The 18,014-nt window shown below is 38.7% G+C and overlaps 1 protein-coding gene across 1 annotated transcript; it reads right to left on the bottom strand.

Annotated features, from left to right (window-relative positions):
• Positions 1-497: 497 nt before the first annotated feature.
• On the bottom strand, positions 498-17,365 carry LOC131290602 (mitochondrial glutamate carrier 1-like). The gene is made up of 8 exons (XM_058319766.1): positions 17,189-17,365; positions 16,674-16,744; positions 2,067-2,201; positions 1,724-1,873; positions 1,472-1,595; positions 1,135-1,346; positions 927-1,067; positions 498-851 (listed from the first exon to the last, which is right to left on the bottom strand). Exons 2-8 carry the CDS (start codon positions 16,730-16,732, stop codon positions 701-703), a joined length of 972 nt encoding a protein of 323 aa, XP_058175749.1. The 5' UTR covers positions 16,733-16,744; positions 17,189-17,365; the 3' UTR covers positions 498-700.
• Positions 17,366-18,014: the final 649 nt, after the last annotated feature.

The following is an 18,014-nucleotide window of genomic DNA, read 5'->3' as shown; positions in this document are numbered from 1 at the left end:
CATAGCGGTTCAAATTGAAGGGCATATTCACAAATAATTATTTTAAAAGATTCAGACCCGAATGCTTGTACGTAATAAATCAATGTAATTCCGTGAAATGCGGACTGGTCGTATCATTACGTAGTTTTCTTTCAAACTACTTTTAACTACCTCTTGCAGCTTTAAATTACGTGATATGATTCTAACATTTACCAGCGATAGCTTTTAACGCAATATTGACCAATTCAGATCAATCAATTTCTGCCTAACGTCAATAAAATAAAATGTTGTTTTAGCCATTCAGAAGTGGAAAAATAATTTCCAGAAGCAGATGACATTAAACTTTTGGGGAAATTTAAGCTTCTGTTGTAAACGCATAATGGGTTTTTCAAAATCAAACATCCCTTGCCCACAGTTAACAACCAATAGTAACGTTGCAAATTACTAAGAATCGTTTACAGTAATCTTTCATACAAGGACAACTACTGGTCAAAACATGTGGCAAACAATACTACCCATTCATGAGTTAGATTCTTCTGAGAACTTGTCGGACTATCTTCCAAGGGCAGCCATCAGTATCTTTCAACCGTTTTTATTGGTTTGGTTGATGTTGTCAATTAATTATGTTATGTTGGTGGTTTGTTTTAGAAATATCAAGCATAGTTGGATCGATGGTTGGTAGCACAAATGATCCACACAAAGACACACGATAAAAATAGTTTTACTTATTACCGGATTTAGTGCCGAGCAGGGCCTCTGCGACACCGAGGAAGTAAACCATCTGCGCAATACCGAACAGTGGTGCGATGACGATCATACGGCACAGTCCTCCCTTGAAAAATGCAGTCACTCCTTCGTGCTTTAGAGTTTTTCTGTAGGAATAGAAACATTTATTAGAAAATCTCTCCTAAAAACACCATCCTTCAAATGCATTAAGCTTAACCAACCCGATACAATCAGCCACACCATTGAACTGCATCTCGCCTTCGGCTTTTTTGAGAGCTTGAAGGCGTGTTTTAACTACGTCGAACGGATTAACCGCCAGCGCTGCCATTGAGCCGGCAGCACAGCCACTCAAGAACGAACACCTGCAAAGATTCAGACCGTTGTGATACCTTGCCAAGTGAAGGAGAAGAAAGCGGTTTGCGTTTGTACCAAAATACTGCTTCATTGCTACCATCATCACGGCGAGGACCGAGGGCATTCAAAGTGGCAAACAACGGGAAATACACGATCGAAAATGACACATCACGCAACGCGGTAGCACCAGTTCCTTTGTACAATCCAGTTATACCCTTTGTGCGCACAAGCTCCATTGCAATGGAAGTAGCAGAAACTTTCGGTAAAGTTTTTCCTGCCGCTTTAGCCTACAAAACATATAAATCAATGCGCAATCTTCGATTAATTACGCCGAGAAACATCGAAACTATAACTTCTAAAGCAAAGTTCGTGGTGACATTTTCACCTAACCATTTTTAAGCAGGCAACGCACCTGAGCAGCAACACGTCCGGCATCTTGCATTTGAATTTTCAAAAGCTCCATAGGGGTGGTTATGACGATTTGACATAAACCTGCCAATCCGCCGGCGGCCATCTGGCGAGTTATAGGCAATGATCTACAGAATAGAGAGCTCTTATTTATACAAATCTCTAAATACCGCATACAATTTACCCGTATAATCGTAACCAGGATTAATTAGGTATTGTTTTAGAATGTAAACCCAACAAAACAATCTTCACTTACCCATTGGCGGTGGTTAGGTGATGGCGGAAAAAATCGTTTGCCGCTAATTTGATTGCTTTTTCCGGTGTGATAAGCAAAATGTTAACCGCTGATCCGCGGTACATACCGAAATAACCCTCGGCTCGGTAGGTTTTTTTGAAACAATCTAGCCTGCGAAAATGTAGAAAAGTTTTTCTAACATATTAAGAAATATCGAATCGAACATGACATTGGTTTGATAATGTGAATAACGCTAGTAGCAGGTAATCGGTTCACTAAAAATATTATAACAAGGAATGAGAAATAAACTAATTTACACATAAACTTTACAAAAAACCAAACATTTACAATAGACTAAACTTACATGGAATTGTACATTTTTTCTCCATTTGGGCCAACTTGCTGATTTTGCAATCGAGTCTTAACGAGATCCAGAGGAAACACACAAGAAACACCAATAATTCCAGCGATACCTCCGTTAATAATTTTCGGCAGCAATCTGCAATTACACAATTATAAAAAGTGGGTTAACAAACAAGTTCGGGGTATGAGAAAAAAAAATTTGTACTTGTTAATTCCCTGATGCTTGAAGGACATAATTATAAATTAAAGTTAACAATTGAGCAAAAAACATATAATCCCAACCCAAAAAGGGAACCATCATTCTTTAAAATGTCAACAAACTTTAAACAAATTTAAAGTTTGTTATTATTTCTAAACCGACGATAAGAAAATCGGCCCATGAGCGCCGGGGCTCACCACCTCGACGGCGTGGGTTCGAATCCCAACCGAGACCGGACCCTCCCCTGTACGAGAGGACTGACTATCCACGTACAACAGGGAAACAAGTCTCGTAAGTCCTTAACGGGCAGGCATGACCAATAGGTCGTTACGCCAAGAAGAAGAAGAAGAAGAAGTATTATTTCTAAAATTTAAACTATAACGTAGTCATTATCATTGAAAATTATTTTCATTTTTTTCCTATGGTTAAAATTATATTCAACATTGGTGTTGATTATTCATAATAAACTGCAAAAATCACGCGTTGCTATCAGCTGTTTGAGTCGCTCACTCTTTTCACTCCCTCGTATCGGTACTTGGTGCACATATGCTTCTAGTGTGTCGAGAGCATTTGACTTAAGTGGACGTTCACGAGGACCAAGTTTTATTTGCTGAAAACAGTTCTTTGTATTTTACTACGGCTAAATCTACAACTACACTAAGATGGCTAACAACTTATGGCGTGATTGTGTTGATTGGTTAACTCGTTGTCAAATTATCTCTACCGAACATCGTGTGAATAAATCTGACGCGGATATCAAGTTATTTGCGACGATGCTTCGAGATGGAGTAATATTGTGCAACTTGCTTGAATTTCTAGACCCGACCACATTTGAACGACAAGATTTCTGTCGTAAGCCACAGATGGCTCATGTATGTATTAAGTTAACGACAACGTGCCTTCAATTTCGAATCTAATTCTTTTTTGCGTGTAGTTTCTTTGCATACAAAATATCACACTATTCCTGGATGCATGTAAAATCAAGTTCGGGATACAAAAAATGTTTGAGATAGAAATGCTCTACGATTTAACGGATTTTCATTGTGTGTTGCAATCCCTCTCAAAATTATCGAACTGTCGGAAAGTGCAATCAGCACACAACATACCGTAAGTAATATTAAGCATTTGTTACATTTTCTCGTAACTGCCCAAGAACTACCTCCACTGTTCTATTCTTGAGAACCAAACCCGTAGCGGGTTTATCAGAATGCAGTTCAAATCAGAAAAAAAGTGACATTGTGATTCATTTCTGATAAACCCTGGCATAGTTTGAAAATGACATTTCTTTTCCATTTCTTGTCATTGCACAGTGGTTTCAATGTTGTAAGTGTAGCTGGAGAGATAAACGGCTCGAGCAACCCAATCTACGATGGTTTAGCAGAGAGGTATGTAAATTTAACCTATAGCACATAATGCTTTCCCTTATTCAATTAGGCTAACAAGATTATTGTATGCCGGTAAAACCGGTATAGCGGTGAAATAATTAACCCGTTAAATTTTACTATAAAACTGGAATGATCTGATTGACTTTTTGAATGGAAGCGTTTTCAACGTCACAGCGCCATGTCGTTTTAAAAGTATATCCTGGGATGTAACGCATTAACACCTACAAACTATGACTATTATCATATTGAACATTTGTTGATAGTAAAGGTTTGTTATTTGCCGTTTTATCGGTGGAGTTTTTAAAACTTCAAGCAAAGCCTTTGAGCAACACATTTAAAGGTTTTGTAAAGTGATTGCAATGTTTTTGAGTTATTGGCGTCCTTCTTAAGGATCCTACTTGCAAAGCAGTTTAAAGCTGGCCACTTAAGCAGTTTAAACAAAAACCGGCACAGTAAGAGTAAGCACACGTCAATCGTAAACTTTTATGAAAAATTTCTGAAAATTCCACAAAGTTCAAAGCGCTTTACTATTTTTGTACACACGCACAGCTAACAGATATTGGAAAATTTCGATGATTTCAACCCACGAACCTAATTTATCAAACTACATAAATAAAACAAAAAAAACATTATGGTGTTCCTATATTTCGATACGGTATGTAAAATTCGTCATAAAAAAGGAGCTAAAAGAAAACTGCGGATATATTGGAAAAAACGGAAAATATTAGACTACACCAACACATTTTAAACGCTAAAACGACCTTATCGGCCATGTTGCGTTTAGCAACACATATTGAGAATTTAATCATAGATGAGGGAAACATACACCCGTTACCGCTCCGTACCGTCGTCCGTGCCATGATCTTCGGGTATTGTGCTGGTGATTCGTTTTTTGACTAAACTCGCTCAGCTGTTGCTCCGATAGCCTTGTCTTATTCGCAACAATTTCCAGGAACGAACAAAAAAGCTTAGTGAGTTTGCTCAAACAACAAATCGACGGCTCGAACCAATGTATGTTCCATGTTAGGGGCGGCTGTATCTTATGTCCTGGCATTATACGGGACTTAAACTACCAGAGTGTGTTGTTCCACTGACGAGATAGGAGGCGTCGGAGAGGCCTTGCAAGCCACCCCTGTATTATTGCAACGAAAGAAAATCAAGAAGAACTACCGATTTGAATCAATCATGCCAGACCTACGCGACGAAAAAAGGACTACGATTGGACACTCGATACATGGAGCTGCAGGTCTCTTACCTCACCCGGGCATACCAGAATACTCACAGGCGAAATGGGAGCCCGCGGTTTCGAGATAGTAGCACTTCAAGAGGATCACTGGAAGGGAGTTCCGAAGCGTCCTACCGCAGCCATTGCATGATGTACCAGAGTGGTGGAGTTAAGCACGAGCTTGGTACGGCGTTTCTTGCTATGGGCGCTATAAGTAAACATCGGGGGTCCGCGACAGCCGAGCGGTAGCGCCGGTTAGAAAAATCGGCCCATGAGCGCCGAGGCTCACCACCTCGACGGCGTGGATTCGAATCCCAACCGAGACCGGACCCTCCCCTGTACGAGAGGACTGACTATCCACGTACAACAGGGAAACAAGTCTCGTAAGCCCTTAACGGGCAGGCATGACCAAGAGGTCGTTACGCCAAGAAGAAGAAGAAGAAGTAAACATGTGATCGGATGGTGGCCGATCAACGACAGGCCTCGACAGGGGATCTTTCTATACGCAACTCGATATGGAGTACGGCCGCTACCTACAACATGATGTAATGCTCAGGTGAGAGGAGGCCTATAAATCAACGATTGAAAGCTTTAGTGTCTTTCATCTAACCAACGACAACGGCCTCCGACTCATAAACATCGTGTCCTCGAGGCACATCCGTATCATCTTCGCCCCGCACAAACATCGTTTCAGCTACAATTAGCGGTCGCCACATAAGACATATTCCCAAATTGACCACGTTCTTATAGACGACCCATCGATGACCGCAGGCGTTTGGTGGAGCGAGTCATCAACAGCACAGCCGAGCTGCGGCGCGAAAACCGTCGGAACGTGGAACAATACAAACGGTTGAGGACACAACAAACCCGACTCTTCGAGCGCAAGAAGCGTCACTTCGAGGAGTCGAATGACCAATTGATGGAGTAGCTATCTCAGTCGGGGGAAATTAGCCAGTTTTACAGCATGTTGAAGAAGACAGGGGTCATGTCATGGTGGTAATGCTACTTCAACGGGCACCTGAACAGAGTAGCGCAGGTAGAATCGAGCAGCACATTAGCCAGGAGCTGGATGACGATGTGCTCCCACCATCCTTGGACAAAGTCACTAGTGCTATCAAGCAGCTGAAACAGAACAAAGCAGCTGATGCAGCGATGGGCTGTTGGCAGAACTATTCAAGATGGGTTCGGTAGAGCTTACCGTCAGTATGCACCAGCCAATTGTAAAAATTTGGCAACAGGAAAAGATACCGGAGGACTGAATGCTGGGTGTCATCCACCCAGTGCTGACTTTCGAACCATCATAGTCCAACAAAATCTTATCCCAAATACTCTTCTGCTCTTCCAAAGTACCTGCTCGTCGGTGGCTCTGACAGGAGCAGTGTATCAGTGGACAAATCCGGACTCGCATTGTTCAGGGGAATCGTGCCTTCTATGAACTCTACAAACTCCTGAGGTCCAGATGACTTCCCCCACGGACAAAGTGTGCAATATAGCGCTGATAAGACCGGTCGTTCTCTGTGGGCATGACTCATGGACTCTGCTCACGGAGGAGGCCGTGTGGAGGATGAACCACTAGCTAGCTGAGCTGTATGATGAGCCGGATATTTTAAGGTTGACGAAAGCCAGCAGGATCCGTTGGTTTGGGGCATGTCATGAGGATGCCGGACTCATGCCCCCAAAAGAAGGTGCTCAGTAGCGGCCCGGCACGCGACGACGAGGAGCCTAGGGAGCTCGATGGATGAATCAAGTGCAGCAGAATCTGTTCGGCCGAGTATCCTGGAGAACGATTACCAGGCCATGTCAGCACGACATACTCAGCTGTGAGCGGGCCAGAAAAGAAGCGAAATTTTCTAAATCTCTATGAAAAATTAGCAATGCATCGATGATTTACGTAATTATGTGTCAATTTAACCAAGCACTTCCATTCCAAATAGTGCACGAAAATGTTTTTGAGCCAAACGGTATATTGTTAAAGGTAAAATTACGAATTACTAGAGCAATGGTTGGTGACTTGACAAATAACGAGTTTAGTTGTTCCAAGTACTAAAAAATCGGTTACAAATTGAATCAACGTTACATTCAGTAATACTCAAATTATAATGAAGATCATGGCTAAATGAAAAAGTTCTTTGATTGAACATATACATTACTTTATTTTGATTCATAAAAAAATGTCATGTAGAGTATGAATTTTAATTATTAATGGCATGGCTAAACGAAACGTAACCGCTGGTATAGTCATGGTTTACGCTGGTCTCTCATGTATCACCGATATTCGAGCCAAGCGTAATATGTGCCTTATTTATTTTTCATCATTTGTGGTTGGTATTTCACAATCAAAATTGGGTAAAAGTTTCAGCATTGCTTCGCAACATTTTTATAACAGCTTTTATAAAACTACGCTAAACAACCACAGAAATAACTATTCGGTTAAATCGCGATCGAATGAAATACTGGTTTGTTTGTTTACGTTTTGACCAGATTATACATACGATTATAGGGTATGAACATTCTTTTGACATATTGAGCAGCGGAGTTACACGATTACACTAACGATTATGCTTAGTTTTGGGCATTAACTCTTCAACATTAGTATCCCCTTTGTGCACTAATACTTCAACACCATTTTGATTTGATATATTTCAGTACATATAATTCAATTGACTACAACGAACACGATCAGCAGGAGTTGAAAGCAAAGGACACATATCAGAAAGTGATTGAAGTGCCGGTACGTGCAAATCTATTGATATGATAAGCAACAATTTAAATCTTCTTAAATTATTATAACTACTTGGCTATATTAGTTACAGAACCACACCGACGAATCACCTCCGGGAAAAATTGAAAAGCGTTTGTATGTTATTAAAGAACTTATTCACACTGAGAAAACTTATCTGGATACACTGGCTATACTAAAGAATCAGTTCAGGAAACCTCTCAAGCAATTTCTAATGGAAGAAGAGATAAAGACAATGTTCCCTTGGATCAAGGAGCTTGAGAAATTGCATCGAAAATTTTACAGTGAACTGATGAATACACAGCTTCCTACAGCAGTACAAAAACTCAGTAAAGTTTTTATGCTATTCCATAAAAAATTTGTCATATATGGCGATTATTGTTCTTGCTTGCCTAATGCATTAGAATTTATAAAGACTGTTAGAAGAACCAACCCTCTTGCCAAACAATCGCTTAAGGTAAACGAACGTAAAAACCGTAGCATAATGTAGCTTTGGAAGCTAACACTTGTTTGCTTTTAGGAATGTGAGCAACAGTATAAAGAAGGTAAATTTAAGTTGGACGATTTGCTGGCCGTACCGATGCAACGTGTTTTAAAATATCCGTTATTGTTAAAGGAGCTTGTTTCTGAAACGCCACCAGTGAGTATCGTAGTGGTTGTCTATTTTAACGAGTCTGTTCACCATGTTTGATCAAGCTTTTGAACTTTATTTCATTGTAAGACACATGAGGAGTACAACGATTTGGAGCGAGCAAGAGAAACAATTAAAGATTTAGCTGAGTATATCGACAAATCTGCGGATGATGCGAAGAAAATAACGGTTATTCAACAAGCTAAGGTAACACTTGATGTATTCGCATAATGGCTATTCTCTTGTATACTTGCTGGGAGGAGTCATTTAATTGTTTTAACAAAACCTTTAAATGACTTTTTTTCTTCTAATCAACAAATACTAAAACAGGAATCCATAATCAACAATAGAAAAAACTTAACATCAAAAAATCCAGGACTCGACACATCTCAATTAACTACCTAATATCGTGCTAAACTCGTTGAGCGCTCACATTTGCTGTTAGTTAGTTAATCTTTTAAACGTATCAATGAATCTGAATCTTGAAAGATTAATGAAATTGCCAATATCCACGAATCTCTAAGATTCATTAATGTCAAAGACTCATTAATGTCAAAGATTCATGAAACCTCGCTTAGCTAAAATTTCAAAAGAAGCAACAAGAAGATGTTGTTGACTTGCGTTTGTGTGTGGCGTTTATTGAATAGCATTTGTGTGTGCGAATGTGCTAGGTACGCCATCAGTCACACACACAAACGCTAGTCAACAAACATGCGTTCACATTTTCATGCTGTTTTTTTTCAAAGATTAGATAAGATTCATGAATCGAATCACTGATCATAAAAGATTAATATGAATGAATCTCATCGAAAGATTCAGGAAGCACAACACTAATCAAAACAATTTTTTGTTTGAACATGCATTTTTGTTCATTTGTTCTAAATATCTGTCGGTAAACTGAGTTTTTGTAAAATCGAGTTATTTTATAGATTAAACATCTTTTCACTCCAACCTTTTTTCTGATTCGATTTTAGTTACAAGCCCGGTACAAAAAAATGATTGATGGTAATATTAATATTCTACTGCTTTGTTATTATTTAATTATACTTAATGTGTGCTTGGTCTAAAGCAGAGACAAATTCAAACGAAAGTGGATTTTCAATCCACACTTACTGTCAAACGCCTTCTGAACCCTACACATTTACGTTTACAAGAGATAGTAGGAGAAATGTTAAACAGTTAAGTTAAAATTGGTACAGTCGGGTTAAAAGCACAATTTCAAATCCTTCAATAACGCTCCTTCAAACCAGTTTAACATGACGTCATAGGTTTAGAGGCATATAAAATCATCAACCTCCAATACTAAAGGCTGCTATATTTATGTAAAAGGACATATTCGATCCATCTATATGCAGTAGCAGATTTGGTTTAAATATTGTTACATTTCTTTGTTTCCAGGATATGATCATAAACCTACGTTTGCTCGATGATGGTAATATGTCAAAATACGGAGTACTATTAGCGAGCGGTAATCTTGTCATAAAGGTTGCCGGTGAGCAAAAAGAAAAACATTTGTACGCCTTTCTGTTTGAGAAAATTTTGATACTAACCGAAAACCAAGGGGTGAGAAAAAAGACATACAGGTGTATGCCTAGTCGTAGCTTCATATTTTGCATATCTCTTTATTGCAGGGGATTCGATATAATTTCTGTCAGACATGTGATCTGATCAACTGCACCATTGGTGAACAGGACCAACGCACTAGCCTTCTTAGTAATACTCAAAGATATTCTTTGATATTAACGCGAGAGGGCCAACTAGTATTCGGTGTCTTTATGAAAACCATAGCGGAACGCGAAAAATGGAAAGGATTATTTGGAGTAGCAATGTAAGCCTGAAAGCGTGGATTTCTTGGGAATTTTTTGTTTAACTAACTTTTCCCATTTTTTCTGTTGCACCCAAATGTAGCGAAGCTTCTTCTCCGGTGGATGGTAAAAGCACAGACCACACATACTTTCTTCACACGTTCTCGAAGCCCGTCACCTGCCTACATTGCGCGAAACTTCTAAAGGGAAGAATTCATCAGGGTTATAAGTGTACAAACTGCGATGCCGTTTCTCATAAGGGATGCGTGTCATCCACGGGTCGATGCAAACAATTGCAAACCAAGAAATCCGTAATGTCTGAGCAATATCTATCACAATTTAACTGGTATGTTGGCTCAATGGATCGCGAATACGCCGAAGAGCAGCTGGCGAGCCGGGAAATAGGCACTTTTCTAGTCCGTGTTCGCCCACATGGCGCTACACATGCCTGTGAAACAATATACGCGATAAGCCTCAAGTGAGTAAAGACCACAATTCTTTAAATGGACTGGTTCATTGGATACTTGACTATACATTAAATTTATCTATCTACTTTCCGGTGTAGAGTAAATAATGGTGCCGTTAATCATATAAAGATTTATAAAAAAAAGCGAGAGGACGACATTGTCTTTTATCTCGCAGCAAGATACTTTAAAACGATCAGAGACTTAGTTATGTACTACGAAAGACATGCTCTGAGCGAAAACTTTTCGGGGTAAATATAACAACTTCGGTGGTCACATTCCAATCAATTTTACACAACCATAATCACATTTCATACCTTCGCAGCTTAAACCACACGCTCCAATGGCCACTGAAGGAAGAATATGTTATACCAACTGTCGATTTTGCACCAAGCGCAGAAAATCAGCTGCATTTGTTTCAAGGGTGTAAAGTGACGGTAATCGGGAGGGACTTCGACTCATCAGGATGGTGGTACGGCAAAACAAGAGTCAATAACAAGGTATTGTACAAGGCATTTAATAACAATAATCTTCGCTTTTTTTACAAACCCTGAATAACACCGAAAGAAATAGTGGCGTAGGAACAATCAATAAAAAAATCGTCTTTTTCATACAGATTGGATTTTTCCCTAAGAATTGCGTACGTCCGGCCCATCCAGATGAGATCTGATGTCACACCAGTGATGTTGAGTAAAAAGTAGCGCATTTTACTTGTCTATTGTATATTAAGTGTATAGTATAAATACTATAAACAGGTTTAAAATAAAAAAAAAAGAGGGCCCGGACCCGTTTATTATAAATAATAAAATAACTGCCTGTGCTGTCACGATCTCGTTCGGCCCGCTTCCGTAGAACCGAAACATAACAGTGTTTTCAACAACTGTCCTTAGCAATAGTCCAAAGCACGTTTAACCAAGCACAGTCGTTACCACTGCGTCACCCGTGCCATGGCTCTTTGGGTATTAAGCTGGTGGTTTGTGGTTCGAGCAAACTCGCTTAGCTTGAATATCTCTTCCTTGTGCAGAGTTAGTCAGGAAAATTGTATTTTTGTACACACACGGCCATCCTGACCTATCATAACTTGAGGATTATTGAAAATAACGATATTATGAAATTCATTATAATTGATCACCAAATAGATTTTTTGTGCGGTTACATCAATGAGTTTATTGTCGATAGATCTTTTCTTGTGCTAAATCTTTATGAATAAATGAAGAAAAGGTATACAAACATAAGAAGAGTTTAAAGTGTTATACATTTTATTCTGTTACTTTCTATGCTATGCCTAGCAAAAAACACCAAATATTCGAAATGAACTATAGCTTAACTCAATATGCATCTATCATATACAGCCGTTACCACTCCATCTCGTCGCCCGTGCCATGATCTTCGGCTATCGAGCCGATCATTTGTTGTTTTCACCAACCGATAAAATTTTCCAACGTCGGGGGCAGTTTGGATTCCCGTCGGATCTACGTACGGCTAGAGAATAACTCCACATTTTGCAACATCTATGCTCCTTCAGCAACGCAGCGTAGAGTGGAGCGGTAGATATTCATTTCGGTCATTTTGGCAAGGATACTACGGGTGGGGGGAGTCAGAGCCTTGCTCTGCAAACTCGTGCTTGTGCACAGATTGCTTAGTGTAAGAGCTGGGAGACCATCAGGGGAAACGAAGTAGAATTCTTCTTTGTCACACGTGGTTCCAGTTCGCGTATCGATCGCTGTTACATCACCAAGACTATGAAAAACCAACTGCATATCAAGCATATGCATTTGGTGTTGATTATTACCACAAAGCACTTACGGTACGACTCTGCCTTCCGAATCCTTAATATATGTTGGCTCAATGGATCATGAATAAACTGAGCTAGTGTACTGAGAAATTAGCAGTTGGTCTCAAGCGTGTAGAGCCACTGTTCTATAAATGTACTTGAGTATCAATCATAAATTTACCTGCTTATTTCGATGTAGGGTTAAAAACAACAAACATTTATCATATTAACAAAAAAACAAAAAGTGGGACGACACTGTTGAATTGTTAAACACGTTAAACAATAATAAGAGCTAACATGTTTTTTTGTAAATTACAAGCAGACCCAACGAACTTCGTCTTGTTCAATAATAATAATACACTAATATTGAAAAAAACAAAGCGTTACAATTCAAGGGAAGCCCCATTGATTTGGTGTCTGAAGATGACGACACATAACAATAACAGATCCATCTTTAAGTTGCGGCATATCAGACAAATCGAAAGAATGTTTTAAAATTCCAGTGAACGATTCACAATCTTAGTTTCGATACTATGGGATTTTCACATAAACATTTGTGATAAATCACTTTTAGTTGAAGCGAATTGGCAAATAGCAGGATACAAGCCCACGTTACTATTCACAAAGCAGAACATTTTTAATTCGACGATCGGTGCTGGCATTTGAATTTCAGTCAATAGAATGCTACTCATAAACAAACTCACATTTGCAATCAACACCATTGCTTCATTGTAGATCATTCATTTTTTATTCAAAATTTCTCTTTCAAAAGCGATGTGAAATATCTTCGGCGATGTCATTTTTATACGTATCTCACAATCAACGGGACTTTATGGCTTCCTCGAAATAATCTCAATATTAAGTACTAGCTGATTAACCCGATTCCATCCGGGTAGAAATAAATTCCAAACTGAAGAGTGTTTGCATTCAGTATCAGTTTTCAGTTTTACAATCTTAAATTTTGCTATGTGCTAAAATTTTTTTTATTACATTTAGTCGAAGAAACCATGTAAATATACATTTTGCATTCATTACTCAATTGTGCTTCCAGCTTAGCGCAAGCATTTAAAATTAATCCATTAAAGCAAGTATGAGACAAACTGTGCCTAAACCACACTTGGACCAGGACAATAGATAATCGACGATTATTTAAAAGCACTTCTACCATCACCTAGCGATATTTACGATGTTGAATAGTGTCTTTTTTAAAATCCGTGGCATCTGTCGTAACGTGGCATTATATTTTTTTAGATATTTTCTATCGTCCAGGTGATAGAAAATTATAGGCATGAAAGAGGCATAAGAATGTTGGACATTTCACACTTGAAAAATTGACTTTCTTGTAATTATGTTTGGTTGAATTGATTAGACCGATTTTGTATGATTGAGAATATTTATTACGTAGGAGAGATTAGATTGAGCACTCAAACTGTGACCATTCGAATAGTGACCACAAATTGTACGAAAATGATACCCATAATGCATTGTAATCATTGTTGAGCTAGGGGGTAGGATGGCAATCCCCCCTTATCCCTTCCGAGTTTCCTCTCACAAACCAATGCATTTTGCAGTGATACGGAATGGGATGGTTCATCTTTTGGAGTATTCAAAGAAACAGAAGATCAAAGAACATTTCATAGAGGAACAAATATCTCCGTTGTATTAATATCGTCGTAGAGAATTTTATCACTCTACATCCACTACTGGTACTAGCACCACTATAGGAGCACTTACCCTACATCGTATATTTGATTTGATTGTACGGAAAATGCTATTTTTACAAATCTTTCCATCTTCGGGCTTTTCATTGGGGAATGTTAAAGTTGTCTTTTCTTTAAACCTTTCATGAATAGATTGACTCAGCCGATTTTGAGTTTTAGCGTTAAAAAGAAACAAACACTCATTTTTATAAGTTTCAATTTTTTTAGCAAAAAAGCATTTTTCTAGTTTTATGGGTTTCCGGCTTTTCCTAAGGATTTTTCTAACTTGCATTGTTTTTATTGGGCCAAAAGAAACAAATTATCAGAAGATTTCGTTGGGATGGGGAGTCCAACCGTTTTCGTTAGAGAAGGTAAATATTTTTTTTTATGGACAAAAGCCGTTTTTACCGAATTTTGCCATATTCCGGCTTTTCCTTGGGAATTTTCAAATTCTCTTTTTTTCTTAAACGTTCCTTGGGTAAAAAAGAACAAATCATACGAAGGCGTCATCAAGATTGGATATATAAAGAAAGAAAAAGAAGAAAAAGAGAAGATATTCTGTTACTTTCTACATCATGGTTGTACTGCAAAAAATATTCAACACAAATACTGTGTTGATTGTGAACATACATACTATTATTCAATTAGTATATTCCAATTTGAATTGAAGATTTGAAGTATTCAAAGCGTAATTCGAAGTATAAGAGACGCAAGCACATCGGCGAGTCATCCGGAATGGAACCAGGAGATAGACGGCGGGATAACTTTTATGCTTGAAACGCAGTAAGCTACGAAAAAAAGTCACTACCATAGCGGATAGGAGAAGTGGCACGCGAAAGTGAATCCGGTGTGCCTAAGGAGCGGGCAATTTTCCAAGCACGACAATCACATTAGTACCTGCCAACAGCAAGCCAGCTATGAACAGTGCCTGAGCAGAGGCACGCCTTTTCTCCAAAGAAGTAAGACTCAAAAGCTACCATCTTCATGAATAGGGTGAAAACAGCTTGTCCGATTTGCCGACGCAGCGGCGAATCGCAATGCGTTTAAATAGCTTTTGAACTGAAGGGTACCACAATTTAAAAGCCACATTTGGACTCAACACTACGCTTGCCTATTGTAGTATAGGGCAAACCAAATCGCAATATACAAAAGGTCTCTTCAATGTTGGGAGCAGTACGAAGTTCAAACCCCAGGGTCCTTAAAGCCAAATTTATCACGTTAGCGAGATGAATATACAAGGAGAGCGTAGCGTCGAAGATTAGTGGTCATTCAAACACATTAATATAGCTTGCCTAGCTATAGTTTTTAATTATTTTAATGTTTTTTTACGATGGAAACTGAAAGTAGTTTTAGTTTAAAAACACTCTGTTATTAAAATCGCATTAAATTTTAAATTAATTACCAAACATTGATTCGTAGAAGCCCAAGAACTGCCAGTCAGATAAAATTTTGTATACACAAAATGACAATAATTATTGTACGGTGTTTAGGTTGCATTTTCGACAACCATCTTGACCCTTGGAGGACAGTCGACTTTAATTTCTGATACACTTAAAACGACGTGTTACGAATGTCAATCAACTATTCAAGATTCGTAACTGACTTGTTTTATTTTATGTTTCCCCCTCACAGCCACTTATTACCAATTACCAACGAAGACGCCACAACACGTTAGCGTTGTCGAATGAAGACTATAAAAAATGAACCAAAACAGAAAGTTTTGGGTGGGTGGTAGAGCAATTACAGTTCCCGTAAGAACAAAAGTTGATTGTACAAAAGAGTAATATAACGTTACCATTGTACAAATAGATTATAAATTTAATAATTTAAAACTCTGTAATGATGGTGGATCAAAACCAGCCGCGTCTGTCCGGTCCAAACGTATTATATTTCGATAGCGTTATGTGCTAATAATAAACATGTGTGTTTGGTTTGATGCGCGCGACACTTAAGACCCACGAGTTCACGGCTTTATACGTGATTATGTAACAACGGCCGTATTTAAGAAGTGTCCTTTAAACGGGCAAACAGGTGTAGGCGAACAATTTCCACTCAAGAAATAACAATTGTACAAAATGTCTTCTTTTCGTATATAAGAGAAAACATGGAATGTGATAAGTTTTTTTTTCATACTGAAAATATATGCAGAACTATTTGGAAGTATACATTTGTAAATTATAACATAATTTTACTTACAACTGAAATTGGAGTATGTTTGAGAAAATAGTTGAAATTTAAACCAGGGCTTTTTCCTTTACCATATTTGGTTCTTGAGTCATTTTCCGACCCCTGGCATAGCACGCCAAAAACAAGATGCCAACGGACAACATGTATGCATTGAAGTTAAATAGGACTTTAAACAAAAAAAAAACAGTTTTTTGCATAATAAACAAAAACAAGCGAGAAGGTTCCCATTAGGAAAAGCAATTAAAATAATTGTCCTTTTGAATAAGCACACGATGGTCATATGACAGCATGATTGTCCAAGGGTAGGTATCAATGTCCCAGAAGACGTGATAAGGAGTGAGACAATCGTTAGCAGAGACCCTTCATAATCAATTCAATCATAATCTAATCTAGCGTATGGTGTCTGTATGGCATTGTATTGCGCTGTGATAAACGTAGTAAATACATATGTCCACTCTAATATGGGCAGCACATCTATCGAAGTTGTTAAAGACTTACGCGAACTGCTTTGCGTTGCTACTGGCGGTCGCTGCCGGAGAGCTGTTGTTGCTGGCCATGGTTAACAAAACCTGAAAAACGGGAAGAACATCCAATTCAAATCAATCGCACCAAGTTGACTTGTCACTCGTTCACATCCTCCCACTACCAATGTCTGTTGAATCCACTTGAACAGGCTGGCAACAAATCAAACGAGGTGATAATCAAACGCGTTTCAAATATCGTGCAAATTATCGAATTCAATTGATAATTATTAATGCACACAAAACCACCACATTCTTGCACGCACACTGCCCGGCACTAATATCGCATCCCGTCACCAGCGAGGACATTGATTTTGTCAACTTGTACCAAGCACTAGTTCATCCTGAACCACTTACATAACATTCATGCTTGGTGGTTATTGAAATACCAACAAAAATATTATTTTGATCCAAATTGTACATTTTTTTAATTTCCGTCACGCGATGCCCTAGATCGGACTGGTTCATTGTATTTTACATAGAGCAACTTACTTTGTTTTCGCTTGCAATACTTCCACACTATCAGCAATTCGAGACTAGACCGCGGACAACAAACACACTTGTTTCCCTGCAGAATGCGCACTGTCGATCAATGTTAACAACTCTCAATTATAAAGCCCGGGGAAAGGTGAATCAGGCAGTAAACAGATTTCAGCTGGTCGCGACTGATTACTCTGCCAAAATAGAATCTGATCAGGATGCATCTGATAAGAAGAAGATGTTTGTAGTGATGAGAATTCTACCCCGGAACTCAACGAGTTTGCACTCCTCGGATCGGGAGTTCCGGCAGAACTTAGTCGTCGTGGTTTTTTATTCAAAAGATGCATAAATAAAATAGAAAAAATAGGGCAGGCAGCATTACTTATTTTCAATCACTCTGTCTGGAAGTACCTGGAAAGAGTAAAAAGTTATGATCTTTTAAATTAAACAAAAAATAAATTCAATGATTCGTAAATTAATTTCCACCACTAGATGCTGCCATATTCTCCACACGAACACAACCAACATTTTAAATATCAACTCCACCTGCATTTCACGACGCTTTAATACACCGTGATTCGTGGGAAGTGGCAGTGATGGGTCCCGTTCACAAAGAATGGCTCACGGAGCTCATCAGGTTCAATGATTTCAGCCCGGCTTGTCAAAACAAATGTTTCTTCTTAATAAACACGTTGGAATACAATCCATACGGAGTAGTAAAGGTATGGCATAAACTAGCCACCGATCAGGAGAGTAGAGCCCCCATTATGGCTTAAAATAGCTGCTGGACTGAGTGCGACATGTTCTTCGGAAGATTTTCGTGTGATTCGGAGCTGGA

The sequence above is a fragment of the Anopheles ziemanni genome, chromosome 2, assembly GCF_943734765.1.
Source record: "Anopheles ziemanni chromosome 2, idAnoZiCoDA_A2_x.2, whole genome shotgun sequence".
Lineage (NCBI taxonomy): Eukaryota > Metazoa > Arthropoda > Insecta > Diptera > Culicidae > Anopheles > Anopheles ziemanni.
Note: the sequence above shows the minus strand (reverse complement) of the source record. Positions and strands in the feature narration are given on the sequence as shown.

Excerpts from the sequence above, each read along its gene's own strand:
- LOC131290602 (XM_058319766.1), bottom strand. The coding sequence starts at position 16,732 with ATGGCCAGCAACAACAGCTCTCCGGCAGCGACCGCCAGTAGCAACGCA. Across the intron at positions 2,202-16,673 it reads AGCAACGCAAAGCAGTTCGC|ATTGCTGCCGAAAATTATTA; the intron begins GTAAGTCTTTAA and ends GTGTAATTGCAG. Across the intron at positions 1,596-1,723 it reads CACCTAACCACCGCCAATGG|ATCATTGCCTATAACTCGCC; the intron begins GTAAGTGAAGAT and ends TCTATTCTGTAG.